Source organism: Mangifera indica, chromosome 6, assembly GCF_011075055.1.
Source record: "Mangifera indica cultivar Alphonso chromosome 6, CATAS_Mindica_2.1, whole genome shotgun sequence".
Classification (NCBI taxonomy): Eukaryota; Viridiplantae; Streptophyta; class Magnoliopsida; order Sapindales; family Anacardiaceae; genus Mangifera; species Mangifera indica.
The window spans coordinates 7,336,619-7,354,404 of NC_058142.1; the positions used below are offsets into that span (position 1 = coordinate 7,336,619).

A 17,786-nucleotide genomic window follows, 5' to 3' on the forward strand; every position below is an offset into this window, starting at 1 on the left:
AAACTTATTTTGATCCTTATCACTTGCGTAATTTTACATGCCTCTCATCAGTGAATTTTTGTCACCAACCTAAACAAATGAATTACTCAAAGAACTTAAAACTACGGTTAGCCTTCAATGGTTTATAATCTATTTACAGCAATGACATCTCTTTTCAATCGTAGCATTTTGTTGGACAGTCGAAGCCCAAGAGGAAGCTCACCACTCCATTTGACAAAGAAGAAATGGAATTAAAAGGACTGTGTGGGATCAAATTGGACAAGATGGATAAAAGACTCTTATTAACGAGGGAAAATCAGTTTAGCCCACTAAACAGAAGCCCACCAACAAAAACCCCGTTTGGAAACATATTTAACAGGAAAAATTATTAATTGCGCCCACCGTGGGGCTCGAACCCACGACCACAAGGTTAAGAGCCTTGCGCTCTACCGACTGAGCTAGACGGGCTTTTTGACAATATGATGATATGTTTTAATATCTGATACATTTTAGTGCACCCACAATTTCAATAATGACTATTTCACTCGGGGCACATTTAGTTATGGTAATGTATTATCACTAAAAATAAAATATTATATTAAAAATAGATTATTTAAAAGGTTATTAAATATAAATTAAAATTATATTTAACAAATTTTGATAAAATTTTATAAATATAAATAATTATTATTTTGATTAAAGATAATAAAAAAAACTAAGATATTATTTTATATAAATACCTTTCGATATAATTATTATAAAATATAATTATAATAAAATTAAAATTATCTTACTAATATTTTAATATCTAAGATAGAAATAGTAATAAGATTACATCTTATATTACCTATCACATTACTATTGATAATAGAAGATTACCGAAATTTTTTATTAATAAAAGAAATATTAGTAGAGTAATATTTTGATTCTTCAACCAAACCCACTCTTAAGAGTATGTTAAATAATAGTGAATGATATAGTGATATAATAGTGCAACATTACTTTGTATAATATATTTGTAAATGTAATATTAGTCTTTTAAAAAGTATTATATATCAACTAAAGGGATGAGTTTTTAGCTTTCTTAGAATATAAATGATGATTTAGGGATATGGATAACAATTCTCAAAAATATGAGTGAACCTTAAATTGTCTCATCCCTCAATGGTAATAAAACCCTCCATTCTTCTCTTATATGTGGCATCAACTTCAGAAAAATTCCTCTATCTTTTCTGCAATAAAAATTGATGGATTTGTTATCGAAGAAGGAGAGAATGAAGACAAGGCTTTAAAAGTAAAAACGATTTTATTGTTAAAAAAAAAAACATTTAGGGACATGTTGTTTAGTCTCTCTTGCTTTGTGTTATTGGGCTTAATCTCTCTTACAACGATTTAACCCATAATAAGACCAGCTTCTTTGAAGCCTAACTTCTAAAAAAACAAATAACAATTTCAATTCAATTACACAATCAAGTTAGTGCTTCAATGCAAGAATCTAGCCTTTTGTCTAGGGTGTGCAAAGGAAGCACATGAAAGCATCCAAATCAGTAATATCTAGTGTTATGGGGGCAATATAGACATTTAAACTGTTCACATCAAGTAGCTCGGTTCACTACCAATAATGTCATCACCATTAGAGACTCTAATGGATATCATGGCACCATCGACATCGATAAATCAAAGATGAAAGCAATTATTACACTTGAGAGTTTGAAGGTGATGGCAAATTTTGTTGTAGTGAGTATTGTCATTTTGGGTTGGAGATGTTGAATAATTTTGTGGGGAATTGGAATTTAGGAGATTTTTAGTAAAGTTAATTGGTTTGTCTTTATTGTTTGATGCTTGTAATAGGAGAAATTAAATTTGATTTGATTTTTATATGGAAATAATTACATGATATCTTAGTATTAAAGACTTGAAATCAGAACAACAGAGCCAATCAAGTAGGTTCTAAATAGGAACTTGTTTGTATAGATTTTGATTTTTTTTTTTTTAAGGATATCCAAACTCACCCTTAGTCATAACTATTAATCACATTTATACTTTTGAGATATTATGTGTTTTGAGAATATGCTTCTACAATCATGGTTTTCAAACTTAACTTGATTGCTTAGCCAGTTTAGTAAACGAATGAACCTCAATCGAATTGGTCGAATGTTGTTAGTTTACGATTTAACTCAATCATACCCAACTAAATTTGATCTAAATTATGATTGTCAACAACAATGAAATCTACTCAAATCTAGTTGAGATTGTCATCAATCAATTTCTTCCTCATTCTACCACCAATCTATCATGACCTCCTATCGATCGATAATTCATCTTTATTGGGGAGATGAGAGGGTGAAGGTTGGCCAATTCTGATTGTCAAAGAAGTGGTAAAAGAAAAATGCAAACCCTAAGGGGGGAAATAATGATTTTTTAAACTTTGGATGAGAGAAAGGTAGGAAAAAATTATCGGTTTTTAAATTTAGGGAAAAAATATGATGAATTTATAATTTTTTTAAATATTTTATTAAATAACGATTTTACTTCTAACAATAATAATAAACTGGGATAAATATTTAGATTTTCGATTGTTAACAGGTGAAAAATTAAACTTACACCAAACCTTGGATGGGACATAATCATTTGGCCCTATAATTAATTATATATTATTTAACAAACAAAACAAAATAAACAAAATCATTCTCAAACAGTTTATTAATTCAATTATTGGTCAAACAATTTAATCATCCACTAATCCCGACTAACTCCATTAAGGGGACACATGATAACTTTGACTTTTTATGGATAAGTATGGCAAGTTTGATTTTAGTCTAAAGTAAGCATTATTAATATAAAATATGCCTAAGTTGACTTATGCAAATCCCAGTTTATCCACTTGTGATTGACTTAATTTTTGGGCCAAAGGATATTGACGCCCAAAAAATATTATTTTCTTAAATGTTCACCCTCCAACATTAAAAATCTTATTTATTTATCTATAAACTATTAGATTTATTAGTTTTAAAAGTAAAATTATTATTTTATTTATAATATTAAAAATAAACTAAAATTTTATCTTTTTATCTTTTTGAACCATAAAAAATAATAATTTTCCTCTTAAATCAAGTTTTAAAAAAATCACTTTTTTCCTCTAGAGTTTAACTTCAATATTTGACCACTTTCTCTGATGTCATCTTCAGTGATTTCTTCCTCCTAACAGTTTTTTTTTCTCTGGTGGTCTACCTCAACATCTCTTCTCCTTCCAACAGTCGTGCATTGTTAGTTTGGAAAGACAAATTATCTTTCTAGACGAAGATGAGATCAATAATGATTTTGTCTTCGTCTAGGAAGACGAGTCATCTTCTTCTAGGAAGACGACTATTTTCTTAGATGAAGACACACTCTCTTGTCTTTCTAACTAAACTCTTTGTCTTCCTAGCTTGAATTATCAATCAGATGAGGGAGAGATGATGAGAGAGACTGTGGAAGAAAAAGGAAACATCAAGAGGGAAAGGCTACGGGTGATGATACCAGAGATGTCACTAAAAATTGAAAAACTAAACCCTAGGGGGAAAATGTTGTTTTTTAAAACTTGGTGTAAAGAGAAATTGTTAATTTTTAGTGTTTAGGGAGAGAAAATAAGATAAAATTTTAAGAGGTTAGAGTTTCGTTAACTTTAATGTACATGAATAGGTAAATAAAATTTTCATAGTTAAATGGTGAGAACTTGAGAAATCAACAAACTTTGGGTGGGAATCAGTCTTTTGACCTTAATTTTTGCATTTTGTACACTCAATAGGTGGACAAAACACTCGAGAGGTCAATCTTTATTACATGCAAGTATTTAAACTAGGCCAAAAGATTTATTCCCACTTAAGGTTTGGTCTAAATCCAAACTCACATTCGTTAACTTTTAAAAACCTAAATACTTACATGTTTGTCAAATTTAGTTGTTAGTATTAGAGATAGAAATATCATTTAAAATTTTTTGGGTTTCTTTTTCCTGTTTGGCAATTTATGCTCACCCCACATATTTTTCCTCTCATAGCTGCCACCTCATATTTTTGCAACTTCCATAGTTGCCTCTTCTCCATAGACTACCGATCTCTCTTTGGTGGCCAACATCCTCCATCTCCAACTTTCCTCTTTGCTTGAGACCAAGCTGACTTCAACCCAATTTTCTTCTTCGGCAGTTGAGCTCATGTCTAGGGAAGTCATGCACATCAACACCCATTCTTCTTTTTCAATTTGCTTGATGACCTTTTCATTAGATTTTAATCGATTTTCAGTATGAAGGTGAAGGGTTCTCTAGGATCAAATCAATTGAGACCAATAGATGAACGAAGAAGAAACCCTTTATCTAAAAATTGAGACTCAAATTAGGACTGAAGAACAAAGAAGAAGGTCGAGATTGAGACCAATTTCATCATCATATGTTGTCAGGAGTGATAGAGAGCATCGAAGAAAGAAGGGTGTCATTCACGGCAAAGAAAGAACGCCAACTATCAATAAAAAAGGACATCGGAGAAAAAAGAAGAAAAATAAAAACCCTATAAAAAAACTTTGAATAGAAAAAATTATTAGTTTTTTAAACTAAAAGAATAAAATGAGATAAAATTTTAATTTTTTATATATTTTTTTAAATAAAAATTTTACACGCAACCCTAACAAAAAATTTTAATAGAAAAGTTAGTATTTAGATTTTAAAAAAAAAAATTAGTGAGTAAACATGCATTTAGACCAAACCTGGGGGCGCAGGAAAATAAATGTTTTGGCCTTTAAAGTTTAAACCATACATGAACAAAAAAATTGATTATTTTATTTACAAATGGTTATCTTCTTCGTTCCCGACATATCCCTTTCAACCAAAGAATAGTTAAAGTCTGACTTTTCGTAAAGATTATCAGGCGTTCCATACTCCCAATCCAACGGCTTAAATTCATGCAACCTCATCAGCACAAGTCTTCTACTCCCTACTTTGTGTCACGGCTTCGTGGCTTAGCCCTTTGTCAGGAGGACAAGTACAAAATAGCTCAGTCTCAAACTCATTTCATTTTCGTAAATTTATCTCAATATATAAAAATTTACATCACCGTCCATCTCCTCCTAATCTAACGTTCCCAATCGTTCCACGCTATAATTTTAATTTTCCAAAATACAAAAAATTATAAATTAATATTTCTTACTTCCCTTTATTGTAAAGTATTTTTCTATGCTCTTCACTCTTTCTCTCTCTTTCATTTCATCCTTCATTGATAGATCCCCAAATTTCAAAACCCTAATTTCCTCCGAGTGACAACCGAAGTCTTAAAATTTAGCCATCAAAATCCAAAATTGATGCATCTGGCTGATTCGCCGTGAGAAATATTTCTGAAATTAACCGTCTTTTTTTTAATTGTTGCGAGTGATTGTGGGGAAAGATTACTGTTGTTGGGATATTTTTTAATTCGGATGAGAATAATTGAAGGATGAACGATGCCGGTACTGCGTAGCGGAGTGCGCAGAGGCCGGGCAGCAGCAGCAGCAGCAGCAGCTAGGGGGAAGGGACGGCGGAGGATCGGCGAGAGGGGAATAGGAATATAGTTGAGGAAGCGGGAGAGGCGATTGCGACACGAACGAGGCGGAGACGAGCAGCTGCGGCGGCGGCGGCGGTGGCGCCGAAAAGTAATAATAACAACAAGGAGAAGGTTCAGGTTGATGAGAAAGTAGTTGTGGTAGCGGAGGTGAAAGAGGCGGAGAAAGCGGAGGAAGAAGTTGGGGAGAAGAAAATGGATGAATTTGGCAGTGGTGGTCGAAGCAATGATAAGGCCATTGCCGGTGGCGAAGATGAGGGAAGTACGGCCCCTCTTCCTGAAAAGGTGTGTGTATATATATTATATGATTTTAGTTCTAGGCCTTTTTATTACAAATTTGATTTTTTGTTATAGAGTATCGATGTACGGTGGTTGTTTGGATTGGTTTATGAATTGAATTTGCTGGGGGGTTTAATATACGTTAGTATATAAGGTACCATTTTCAAAGTCAAGTTCTCAACAGGAAGTAACTGGTGTTTTGAGTGTTGGGGTTGAGGATGGAGCAATTTTAATCAAACAAAGGCTGCTATTGGGGGAAAGTTAGATTTGGTTGTGATTGCAGTATGTGGTGGTTTGCACTTGTTAGTTTATTATTCTTTATGTTAAATTATTTGGTATAAAATGAGGATCTTTCTACAAATAGCTAATATGACAGTTTTCTCACAATAGACACTATCATGATTTACTCATTATATGCAATGTTCTAAAAACTGCTGTAACTAGTGTGCTTTTTAGTGGTTAGATGTCGCACTGCTACTTAAAGGTAGTCTTTTTTGTCGTTATCGCAGCTTCTAACTACTTGGTTTGAAGTAAGTTATAGGATATCAATGATTTCACAGAATGGTTAATGATGTTCATTTATAAACTTGACATTTGTCAATGTGATCGTCTTGTGGTGTGGCACTTCTATCATGCTTCACGTGTGTATTTATTTTTCTTCTCTAGTTGCTTTTTAAGATGGCCTGAATTTAACTGAATTGCAAGAATTTAATCATCAATAATGACAATAACATAATTTTGGCATATTTGTCAAAGGCAAAAAGCGCCAAAGGGCAATGATGGGTCCTATTGCCTAATAGAAAAAGGCAAGCGAAGGCATCGCTTTTTTACCTAAGGCTATAAATAATTTCCATTGAAAAACTTTCCCATTTCCATAAAATTTCCCTTTTTTTTAACTACACCAACATTAAAAAATTGATTGACAACTTCATCAAAAGTCTTAGATCAGATCGACGACATGTTATAATACCTAGACCCCTCTAGCAACTATATAAGAGATTAGTGACACTTAAAGCTTAGACTTGGTTATTGGGGGAAGTTTGTCTTGGTTGTGATTGCAGTATGAGGTGGTTTGCACTTGTTAGTTTATTATTCTTTATGTTAAACTATTTAGTATAAAATGAGGATCTTCCTACAAATTGCTAATATGGCAGTTTTCTCATAATATACAGTATCGTGATATACTCATTATATGCAATGTTCTAAAAACTGCCATAACTAGTGCGCTTTTTAGTGGTTAGATGTCGCACCACTACTTAAAGCTAGTCTTTTTTGTTGTTACCACAGCTTGTGACTTGGTTTGAATCAATGATTTCATAGAATGGTTTATGATGTTCATTTATGAACTTGACATTTGTCAATCTGATCACCTAGTGCTGTGGCACTTCTCTCATGCTTCATGTGTGTATTTGTCTTCTTTGGTTGCTTTTTAAGATGGCCTGAATTTAAAATCAATAATGATAATAACGTAATTTTGGCATAGTTGTCAAAAGCGAAAAGTGCCAAAGAAGATGAGGGGTCCTATTGCCTAAGCAAAAAAGGCAAGGTGAAGGTGTCGCTTTTTACCTGATGCTATAAATACTTTTCATTGAAAAATTTTCCGATTTCCATTAAATTTAACTTTTTTTAACTACATCGACATTAAAAAATTGATTGTCAACTTTATCAAAAGTCTTAAATCAGATTGACAATATGTTGTCATGCCTTGACCCTTCTGACAACTATATAAGAGATTAGTGATAAGCAACCTAACCAACGACCTTAGATATCTCTAGAAACATCTCAAATAACCTTAAAACGCGTTGACAACCTCTTTGACAATTGTAGAACTCAACGTTAACCCCTCTGCGACCTTAAAACTTGTTGTTGATCTCTTTGACAATCTCAAACCTTATCTGGAAATCTAAAAAATTGCCAATGACCCTCATATCCAGCTGAAAATTACCCAAAACCTGTCAGAAAGCCTAAGACCGTGCCTAAAATTGTCAATAAATTGTCGGTAACCTTAAATCTAGTCGAAGATAGCCTAGGTGATAATAAAGTATGTTTTTCCCAATGCATAAAGCTTTTCCATAAGCGTAAAAAAAGCACTAAAGGCAATCGCCTTCAAACCATTAATTGCCTTTACCCTACTCAAGGCGATGGCCACATTGCCTTGTGTGAAGCGTCGTGTAGGCGAACCTCAAGTGCTCCTTTGATAATTATGAATTTTGGCACTTAGAGTTGTTTGCCAGTGTTTTACCATGGTCATTATAGTAACCATAATAAGAAAGGCATGGGTTGGTCTTCGCATTTATCTGTTGATTACTGATTTATTCATTGAGTTAACGTATTTCTTCTATGAGATGACCTAATTAGCCCGATGACTTCTCCATGAAAATGTGTTTACCTATATTGAATAGTGTGCTTAGTTTATGTGAGGACCTTGGGTGCAAGAGAAGAAGCATTTAAACAAGAGCAGGGGATATTTGCCTCAAGATGAGGTGGCAACAGATAGCATGACTCCTAAAAAGACAAGCACGTATGGAGAATTTTAGAAAAATGGTGGCTTAATCACTGTCTGGCATGTCACCTTGAGGCTGTCGCTGTGGAGGCTGGTTTTCCAGTTATAGTATTGATTTCCCATCCTCTTGTCCGACAGAATTGCTTGTTTGTGTGTGTGATATTACTGAAATGTAGTAGTTGGATTTGCAAGTCTCTAACTGTTAAAAGCTCAGAAATTTCTAATGTATTTTTTTCTGTGGCAATAAGTCTTATTTTATTGTTTTCCCTCTTCCTTACAATATTTTGATCAGCTGGGTTTTGGTTTGACATTTGATTGGGTATTGTTTAGTTTATTCTATATGGAGTTAAAGAACAGTACTGAGGGCAGTTGTGAACCTTTATCTATAATTTCTTCTATTGAATTTTTTTGGACAAATGTTTTCTTTCATGTTGATGACATCATGACACTCTATTTTTTCTTGTATTTCTGAAATTGAATTTAATTGCTTGGTTCTCACAGATTTCAGTTGGGGGTTCCCCAATGTATAGACTGGACAGAAAACTGGGCAAGGGTGGTTTTGGGCAAGTATATGTTGGCCGGCGTGTGTCTCCTGTGAATACAAATGATAGATCTACTGGCCCAGGAGCTCTGGAGGTATAAGATTTAGTATGTGATTTTTGATTCAGTGAATTTTATTTTTTATCTTTTCTTGTTGTACCTACTTATACATTGAATGATCTCTACATTGTAGGTGGCGTTGAAATTTGAACATAGAAGTAGTAAAGGGTGCAATTATGGACCACCGTATGAGTGGCAAGTATACAAGTGAGTATATTAATATATCTTATGTATTAGTATGATTGTTGTTTTTCAATTTTTTATAGACTGTTAACCTTTCTTGTGACTCTTACAGCACCCTTGGTGGTAGTCATGGTGTCCCTCGAGTACACTTCAAGGGCCGGCAAGGTGATTATTATGTCATGGTATGTTATCGGCCAAACTTTGTTTTGGTGTCTTTTCAATCTGCTCCTGGTTTGTATAAGGATTTATGAAAAATTTTAATTCTTGCAGGTCATGGATATTCTGGGACCAAGCTTGTGGGATGTTTGGAATAATAACTCACATACGTATGTTCTCTCAACTTTGATTTTTATTCATTGAGCCTTTCCCTGTTAACGTACTATGTTAACTTAAGTTTCTTGGTTGCTTATCTAATGCTGTTGTTAATCACAGGATGTCCATTGAAATGGTTGCCTGCATTGCCATTGAAGCAATATCCATATTGGAGAAGATGCACTCTAGAGGGTAAGGTTTCTTGTGTTACTGACCATGTGTTTGACTTCCTGTCACCTCTGATCCCCATAGGTTCCTCTGCCCTTTTTTCTTTACCGTTTCCATGAGGCCATTCATCTGCATTTATTTGTATGACCAAAACCCTAAAACATAGGATTCTTATATCAGGCTCACCACAATTTGTGGCAGGTATGTGCATGGGGATGTAAAGCCTGAAAATTTTCTGCTTGGTCCTCCAGGAACACCTGATGAGAAGAGATTATTCCTTGTTGACCTTGGATTAGGTAAACTGTTATCACTTTGTTTTGTTATATTAAGCACTTGTTATGCAAAAATGCTTGGTAACTCATAATTTTATGACCTGATTTGGACAATCAGCTACTAAATGGAGAGACAGTTCAACTGGATCGCATGTTGAATATGATCAACGGCCAGATGTTTTCAGGTGTTATCAAAATTTCATGTTGGTTGGCTTGATTTTTTTTTTTTTTAAATTTCTGGTATTTTTATTCTCTTAATTTGAAGGGTTATTCCTGTGTGGCAGAGGAACAGTGCGTTATGCTAGTGTGCATGCCCATTTAGGTAGAACTGGGAGTAGGAGAGATGATCTAGAGTCACTTGCTTACACACTCATTTTCCTTCTTCGAGGACGTTTGCCTTGGCAAGGATACCAGGTCTGTAGTCTTTCTTATTTTGAGTAGGAATTTGTATTTAATGGGGATTAAGAGGAACAAGAAGGATAGATGCTTGTGCTAAATCTTGCATATAATGTTTTTAACATTATGATTTTCTTAGGGAGAGAATAAGGGATTCCTTGTTTGCAAGAAAAAGATGGCAACGTCCCCAGAGGCTCTATGTTGCTTCTGTCCACAGCCTTTTAGACAGTTTGTTGAGTATGTTGTAAACTTGAAGTTCGATGAAGAACCTAATTACGCAAAATACATTTCCCTCTTTGATGGGATTGTTGGTCCAAATCCAGATATCAGGCCAATTAACACAGAAGGTGCACAGAAGGTATTGATTATGTTAATTTATCTTGCATGTTACTGTCGTTTTTTCTTGAGCTGAAGTTTTTATATTTTTTTAATTGAAGGTATCATTTGATATACTGAATTTGAATCATGAAAGATTTTGGTGTGCCTTACTTGTACTTTCAATCTTGTGAAGCTTATTTATCAAGTTGGTCATAAGAGAGGCCGGCTAACAATGGAGGATGAAGATGATGAACAACCAAAGAAGAAGATTCGGATGGGAATGCCAGCTGCACAATGGATTAGTGTTTATAACGCCCGTCGACCAATGAAGCAACGGTATAATCATGCTCCACGTCATTTGTTATCTGCTTTGCAGATTTGGTTAGGGTCGGTTTAATAATATAATCAGTTCTTTTTGCTTTCCGGGTTTTATGAGAATGGGAATGGTTAAGGCTTTACCTAGTTGATAGTTTTTCCTGTGTCATAATTTTTGTCCTTCATTTTTGGTGTCTGCATTTGTTTCTAAATTTAATTAAGCATGATCAAATAGTGTAAATTATTATGATGAGGTGATGAAGAGAATTTTTCTTTCTCTTGCCATTGTAGGTACCACTATAATGTGGCAGATGCACGGCTTGCCCAACACATTGAGAAAGGGAATGAGGATGGATTGTTTATTAGCAGTGTGGCTTCATGTCAAAATCTGTGGGCCCTTATTATGGATGCTGGCACTGGTTTCACTGCACAAGTATATGAACTCTCGCCCTTTTTTCTTCATAAGGTACAAGCTCCTTTTTATCATCAATTTGCTGTCTTCTCTTCTGCTCTGTCACACTGTTGTATCCCTTTTACTATTGTGTAAAATAGGCTTTTTAGGATATAGTAACTAATTTGCTGTTTGGCTGTCTCTGCAGGAATGGATAATGGAGCAGTGGGAAAAGAATTATTACATCAGTGCAATAGCTGGAGCTACAAATGGAAGCTCCTTAGTAGTCATGTCAAAGGGTTAGTCTAAGATATTCATTTCTTGGTTCTATACGCTTTTGAGTTTGTAAATTCACTGTCATTGACTATAACTTACTATTGTGTGCAGGGACACAGTATTTGCAGCAATCTTATAAAGTCAGCGATTCATTTCCTTTTAAGTGGATTAATAAAAAATGGAGAGAGGGTTTCTATGTCACAGCTATGGCCACCTCTGGTGGTAGGTGGGGAGTGGTTATGTCTCGTGGTGCAGGATTTTCTGACCAGGTCATTTTGGAATTGCTGATGTTGCATGCCGGTGTTTAATATGGTAGAAGCATTTATATCTTACTGATGTTCTGTGTTAATTTCAGGTTGTTGAACTTGATTTTCTTTACCCGAGTGAAGGTATTCATCGGCGGTGGGATTCTGGATATCGTATCACAGCAACTGCAGCAACTTGGGACCAGGCTGCTTTTGTTCTTAGTGTGCCAAGGAGAAAACCTGCAGATGAAACCCAGGAAACTCTGCGAACTTCAGCTTTCCCTAGTGCCCACGTCAAGGTTTCTCATCAATTTTCATCCTGCTTCGCATTTCTTCTCTTACTGTTTTAAATATAATTGCAAGTATACAACTTATAACCTTTTTTTTTTCTTTTTCAGGAGAAATGGGGAAAGAATCTTTATATTGCATCCGTCTGCTATGGACGAACAGTTTCCTGAGCTGTACATTTCTATATTGGTGCCCCTCCTGACAGCATTGCAACTGCTGAAAATGCTAGCCCTCAACGCCACTGCCTAGGTATCAACTGGAAAGCAAGAAGTTTCCCAAGTTTGATGATCTAGGGTTAGAGAAGTTTTGATGAGTACAGATTGAATTGATTTTATTCAAGGCATAGAATCAAAGTTTTTGGTGAGGCAGCATGTTGTGTTATCAGGTGGAGTGTTTCTCTGTGGCCAATGTCCCATTTTCAAGGCCCCAATTTTACGGGTCTGTTAGCTTTGTATAGTCCTGAACAATAAGAGCTTTTGTAGGTTATGATTTGCAAAGAAGTTGGTTATCGGTGTTCTTGTTTCAGAATACCATGATTGTTTCAAGCTAGAAACAGTATCCAATCAGTAATGAAATAGACCTAAATGATCACCTGGACTCAAAAAATTCAGTGCCTTTCATCAGTGTTTGAAAGAGGTGAATACTTGATCTTCACTTTTAACTGCTTGAATTCAAATATGTAAGGTTGCCTCAGATTTTAATGTTTCCGCCTGCAGCACAGCCTCTCCAAATCAACATTTTCCTGGTACAAACATGTTGGATCAAATATCACACAATATTGACTTAATTATGCCATATTCAAACACATGCATTTGATACACACGTGAACTGATAGTTCTGTTAAATAACCTCAGTGTCGTCATGGCTGTAGCGAACCAAAAAGATGCACCGGCACTGTTCTGTATCATGTAGCCACCTCTTGATTTCTAGAACATAGGCATCACAGTAGACGGCTTGATCTTCCCTTTCCTGTAATCCGCCATTAAAGACAAAAAGAATTACCACAAGGGCAATAACCTAACAGTGCATACAAGTGTTCCTTATCACAAGCAATAAACCATAAATAGTTGAATTGGAGCTATAATTGAAGCATATGATAGTCAGCACAGCAACATCCAGTTATGTATTTAGGTGGTTACCATCTTGGACACTCCATACTTGTGACCTCTTAAAGCAGAATTAAAAGATGTTGTTTCTTAAGAAAATGGAATACCTGGTAGCAGAGCACAAGGTCTCCAACATTGACCTTGTGACACTCAGAAGGTTCTAAAGGAATAGATCGCTCACGAACACCCTCTTTTACATTCACCCATTCATCTTCTGCATTGTCAAACCCAGCAAATCGTACACGTACTTCCTGCAAATATATACAATATTCAGTATTTCTTTGTAGGTTTTAATAATGAGCAAATCTCACTTGACGTTTCACTGGACAATGAGTGCTTGATTTAACTAGTCTTGCCCATATTGTTGCAAGTTCAGATGAGTTCATGCACTGATCGGAGCTTAAAAAGCTTTAATTTGAGAAAACCAAGATCCAAAATGTCTAGCTCATTGCAAAGAGGTGATCTTGAAAGAGGCAATTGCAAAGAAAACATTACAAATAATCATAAAAGCTTAAGAAACAATTCCGCCAGTTTATTTTAAACGATCTCATAAACAATGCACTTGTTCTAGAAACACTGCAGTGATCCTCAAAAGTGTAAATTCATTTTTAAAGATTCTTACAAGTTCACCGGCGTATGTAACTCTGTGGTTGAGGAATGAAGCAACATCATACCTGGACATTACACCAAAGAAACATTTCAAACATTATGCAATAAGACATAATGCGGTTTCTGTATATGCAGGTTGCAAATATAGCAGTTTAACACTAGCATCTGTGATCACATGTTACTAGATAGATTCTTACCAAGCAGAGTCTTTTGATGATTTAGCTTCAAATTGGCATTCATTTAGTTCTGCGATCCGGTTACCTGCATAAAAGTTTATATTAGAAATTAAGGTATAATTTTGTTCATAGTTCTGCGACTATGGCAGTTTACTGACACTGAATGCCAAAATCAGGTGGTGGGCCACCATTATTAAATTTCCATATGATGGCTTGATAAGTATACAGTATAAGCAGCCAATTCATCTTCAAAATGAGGGGAAAAAACAGTCAGAATCAAAATCTGCAGCCTCAGTTTTTGTAGGTATATCAAACTCTAAAACAAGTGACACTATTGGGATAAATTTGTAGGTACCTAGCAACCAAAGTTTAGTTCTACATGATTAAAGAACCTTGAACAACATTTTCCAATAATTATCATGTAGAGTATCAATTAATTAGCCAAAAAAATATAGAGCACACAAGCGAATGATACAACGTAAATTAGTTTCAAAATCTTAATTCGACAGAATCTCCAACCATATTGCTATAAAACCTTTAGGTTTTTGTGAAGTCTCAGGTTCAACAGTTGGAAAACTTTCTCGTGAAAGATTAACAAAGGATTCGCAGGTTTTAGACGAAGATGATTGGACTTTAGTTCGCGAGCCTTTCAGCTTATCCAGGAACCAACTTTGCACCTTAAACAAAATAAGAGCAAGACATGTTAAGAGGGATTCAGACAAACAAATAATAATAATTTGAGACTTAAGAGAACAACCTGTTGCCAAGGGATGGCAGGTCTCCCAGCATGACTTGCTGCAAAACTGATTAATAAGGAGAGATCAAGAGAATATAAAGACTCAATGCTCAAAAGACTGGTTATGTAAAGCACATAATAATAATAATTTAGAAAAAGAGACATTCTAATTCAATTAAGGCTACATCAAGATTTTCCAGCAAGGGACTCCACCTTAAACTGGTTGCAAGCACTTGACAAAACTCCTTACTCAATGATGCTTCGCCTAGCTCCTTATATGTACGCTCCAATTCCCTAATCTGTCAACGAAAATGAAACAACAAAGCCTGAATTCAGATAGTCGAATCTCTTCTCCTCGGATTGTAGAAGAAATCTTGAGACCACATCTTTTTCTCACCCCATGGTTTCAAGGTGGTTCAATAATAACTGCAATACTTAATATAAGATGTATATAACACAACTGGCTTAGGAAAAATGAAATTGAGCTTGAACTGCAAACTCAATGGACACACAAAATCCAGAGAAAACAGGACAAAATGTTATTAACCTCGGTAAAATTCTTCATATACCTTCCAAAAATTATCATAAACTTCTCACAAAAGTCTTCATACACCCCACAGGGAGTTTCATAAAAATCATAATCAGACCAATGAAATATTTAAAAGAATATAAAAACTGCAAACATCAATCTGAGCACAAATCGATTACAGAACACTGAAAGATTGAACCCTTAAAGCAACATAAACACACAAACTGACAGGTGAATAGACAATTATTTTCAGCTAAATGTCAGAACATACCTACATGATAAAATGAAGATCCCATGAATAAAAATGCTCTCAAAAAGATAATATTTTTATTATTATTATTACCTCAGCAAGGGTAAATTCAGGCCATGAGTCTGTTGCTGACTTCAAATCCTCCATTTGAAAAATCCAACAAGTTCAAGTGAGAATCTTTGAGGCTTCACTTTCAGGACTTTTTCTATTAGAACTGAGCTTTTAGTTGGTTCTTAGTGAGTTATGTTGGGAAACTAAATCTAGACAAGATTTAGAGATTTTTTTACAAATGATAATAAAAAAGTATGACATGGCGATGGCGGTGGATCTAGAAATAAAATTTTTGGAGTCAAAGTCGAGCAAACCTAAAATACAAATAGCTTAATACGACATAATGAAATTGAAAAAGGATTAATGTAAAATTTTAGATACTATATATAAACCAATAATTTTTCAATCCCAACCGGGTTCGTTGATTCCTCTTGCATCCATCATAATATCTTGTAAAAATAATAGATGCATATAATTGAGATAAGAGAGTGAAACAAACCTTAATCTATGTTAAACTCTTATTATCCATCTTATGAGTGAACATGAAAGGACAATAAATAAAAAATGTTGTAACAGATTTTATTGAATGTATTCTGACGTATGTATATATCACCCGTAAAAAGGAAAGGACGGGGAACAGAGGGGGCACAAACTCAAGGCAACAACCTGGAAACACACAGGTGTTATCCACTCAAGGAAAAGTTGGACCACCTGAAGATGAAAGCAACATGGCAGGCAGGGAGAAGAGCGGTTAAAGAATGAGATAAATAAAGCTTAATGAGGGACAAAAAAGAGCAGCAGGGAATTAGTAAGGAATTCAGTGAAAAGGGTGAGTTAGCCGCTCCAATGGCAAGCATGGGAGGGGATTTTTTTTACTCCCTTTTACTGGTTGATTGTAAAAGACTATTCATTCTGCTGACTGTACTATTGTTTCCAATTTACATTAATCAAAGCATATTCTCTTCATACATTCTTCTATGTATCAGTCTGGGTTTTTGTGGTTGAGGAAGTGTAAGTGCAGGTTTCACCTCTGGTGGAAGAGGACTGTAGTTTCACTTTTTTTTTTTTTTTTCAATTTCGCTCCCTATTTTTGTTTAGACTCAAAATTTCAAATCTTGTGCTGAGGATTAGGGTCATAATCTGAACGCATAATTTAAAGATTCAAAAGATTTTACATTTTATGCTAACATCCACACAAAATTCTCAATATAAATACTCAAGAAGTAAAAAGAATGGTAAGTTTATGAACATCCATATCAGTGAAAGGTGTGAATATTTATAAATTCTGAATGAAAAAAAAAAAAGCTGTAGACAGAATCAGAATCTTTTGTAAGAAAAACCCAGAAAATGACACACAAATTAGAGCAATTATAAATTGTTGGAGATGGGAAATAGTTTTTCCTTCACCAGATTGGGGGTAAAGCTGGTGATAATGGTTGGAGAAGAAGCATAGAGAAACGCCATTGAAATTCAATCCTCTTTTTCTTACATAAACCTGCAAAATGCAATTCTATAATATAACATAATCGTGGGGAAGCCATCGTATCAGTTTCGCATTTTAGGTCTGTAATTTAGGAGTAGGAAGAAATTAACAATGCTATTTTATCGTCTGAGTTATTTTTCTAGATTAGTTGCTCCAGTTATGGTTGTGAGAACACGATCGAGCCGTGAAACGGTCATTCAGACGAAAAATTAAGCAGAAAAAACCATTTTTAACAACACTACGGAATTGATTGCGGTTGGATGATATGTCACAAGCAGTGAATTGCTTATTTTAATTTGAGGATGGTTTAATATCTAATTATATAATAATAAATTATTTTTATTAATTATATAAAAAATATATATATAATATAAATAATGTATTATTATATAATTAAATAATTTTAAATTAATAATATTTAATTATATAATAATATATTATTTATATATTTAAATTATATAAAATATATATATAAAAAATATTGTTTTAAATATAAAATAGTTTTATTAAAATGTAGCTGGGCCACACGCCAAATTCTTTCTAGGCCCACTAAATGCAACTATGTTGGGCCGTAATAAGATCAGTGTTGAAAGGGCTAAACTGAAGTTCATAGAGGATGAGGCCTATCCTGGCTAAAACGACCCAAAATTTAATTGAGTCAATGCAATTCAAATCAATTTAGGTTAATTTAATTTAAAAATGAGTATTTTTTAGAATATCGTTTACGTATTAAAAAACAAACTTTTTCTGTTATTTATTC

The 17,786-nt window shown here is 34.3% G+C and overlaps 2 protein-coding genes and 1 non-coding gene across 4 annotated transcripts; 1 reads left to right on the forward strand and 2 right to left on the reverse strand.

The window, feature by feature from the left end:
* Positions 1-374: 374 nt before the first annotated feature.
* Positions 375-447, reverse strand: TRNAK-CUU. The gene has a single exon. It is a non-coding gene; the product is annotated as a tRNA-Lys (tRNA).
* Positions 448-5,166: 4,719 nt separating this feature from the next.
* LOC123218806 (casein kinase 1-like protein HD16) lies at positions 5,167-13,047 on the forward strand. The gene is made up of 16 exons (XM_044640444.1): positions 5,167-5,825; positions 8,824-8,958; positions 9,056-9,129; positions 9,218-9,287; positions 9,376-9,431; positions 9,538-9,609; positions 9,787-9,881; positions 9,976-10,042; positions 10,142-10,271; positions 10,393-10,611; positions 10,765-10,907; positions 11,178-11,352; positions 11,486-11,576; positions 11,665-11,822; positions 11,909-12,097; positions 12,197-13,047. The coding sequence occupies exons 1-16, from the start codon at positions 5,736-5,738 to the stop codon at positions 12,254-12,256; spliced, it is 1,824 nt and encodes a 607-aa protein (XP_044496379.1). The 5' UTR covers positions 5,167-5,735; the 3' UTR covers positions 12,257-13,047.
* Positions 12,547-16,311, reverse strand: LOC123218807 (protein SAWADEE HOMEODOMAIN HOMOLOG 1-like). 2 transcript variants are annotated; one of them, XM_044640446.1, is made up of 9 exons: positions 15,586-16,311; positions 14,927-15,012; positions 14,735-14,780; positions 14,513-14,654; positions 13,999-14,062; positions 13,815-13,866; positions 13,300-13,443; positions 12,910-13,055; positions 12,547-12,828 (listed from the first exon to the last, which is right to left on the reverse strand). In XM_044640446.1, exons 1-8 carry the CDS (start codon positions 15,637-15,639, stop codon positions 12,927-12,929), a joined length of 717 nt encoding a protein of 238 aa, XP_044496381.1. In that variant the 5' UTR covers positions 15,640-16,311; the 3' UTR covers positions 12,547-12,828; positions 12,910-12,926. The 2 variants fall into 2 exon arrangements, with proteins under 2 accessions (XP_044496381.1, XP_044496380.1); XM_044640445.1 differs by having other exon boundaries at positions 12,936-13,055; positions 15,586-16,292.
* Between the last annotated feature and the right edge of the window lie 1,475 nt (positions 16,312-17,786).

Bases quoted from the DNA above. Each gene is read 5' to 3' on its own strand.
- LOC123218806 (XM_044640444.1), top strand. From the start codon at position 5,736: ATGGATGAATTTGGCAGTGGTGGTCGAAGCAATGATAAGGCCATTGCC. The intron at 11,353-11,485 runs GTACAAGCTCCT...CTGTCTCTGCAG, and splicing joins CGCCCTTTTTTCTTCATAAG to GAATGGATAATGGAGCAGTG. The intron at 11,823-11,908 runs GTCATTTTGGAA...TGTTAATTTCAG, and splicing joins GTGCAGGATTTTCTGACCAG to GTTGTTGAACTTGATTTTCT.
- LOC123218807 (XM_044640445.1), bottom strand. From the start codon at position 15,639: ATGGAGGATTTGAAGTCAGCAACAGACTCATGGCCTGAATTTACCCTT. The intron at 14,063-14,512 runs GTTTTATAGCAA...ACTTTTATGCAG, and splicing joins GACTTCACAAAAACCTAAAG to GTAACCGGATCGCAGAACTA. The intron at 13,867-13,998 runs GTAAGAATCTAT...TGTAATGTCCAG, and splicing joins TCATCAAAAGACTCTGCTTG to GTATGATGTTGCTTCATTCC.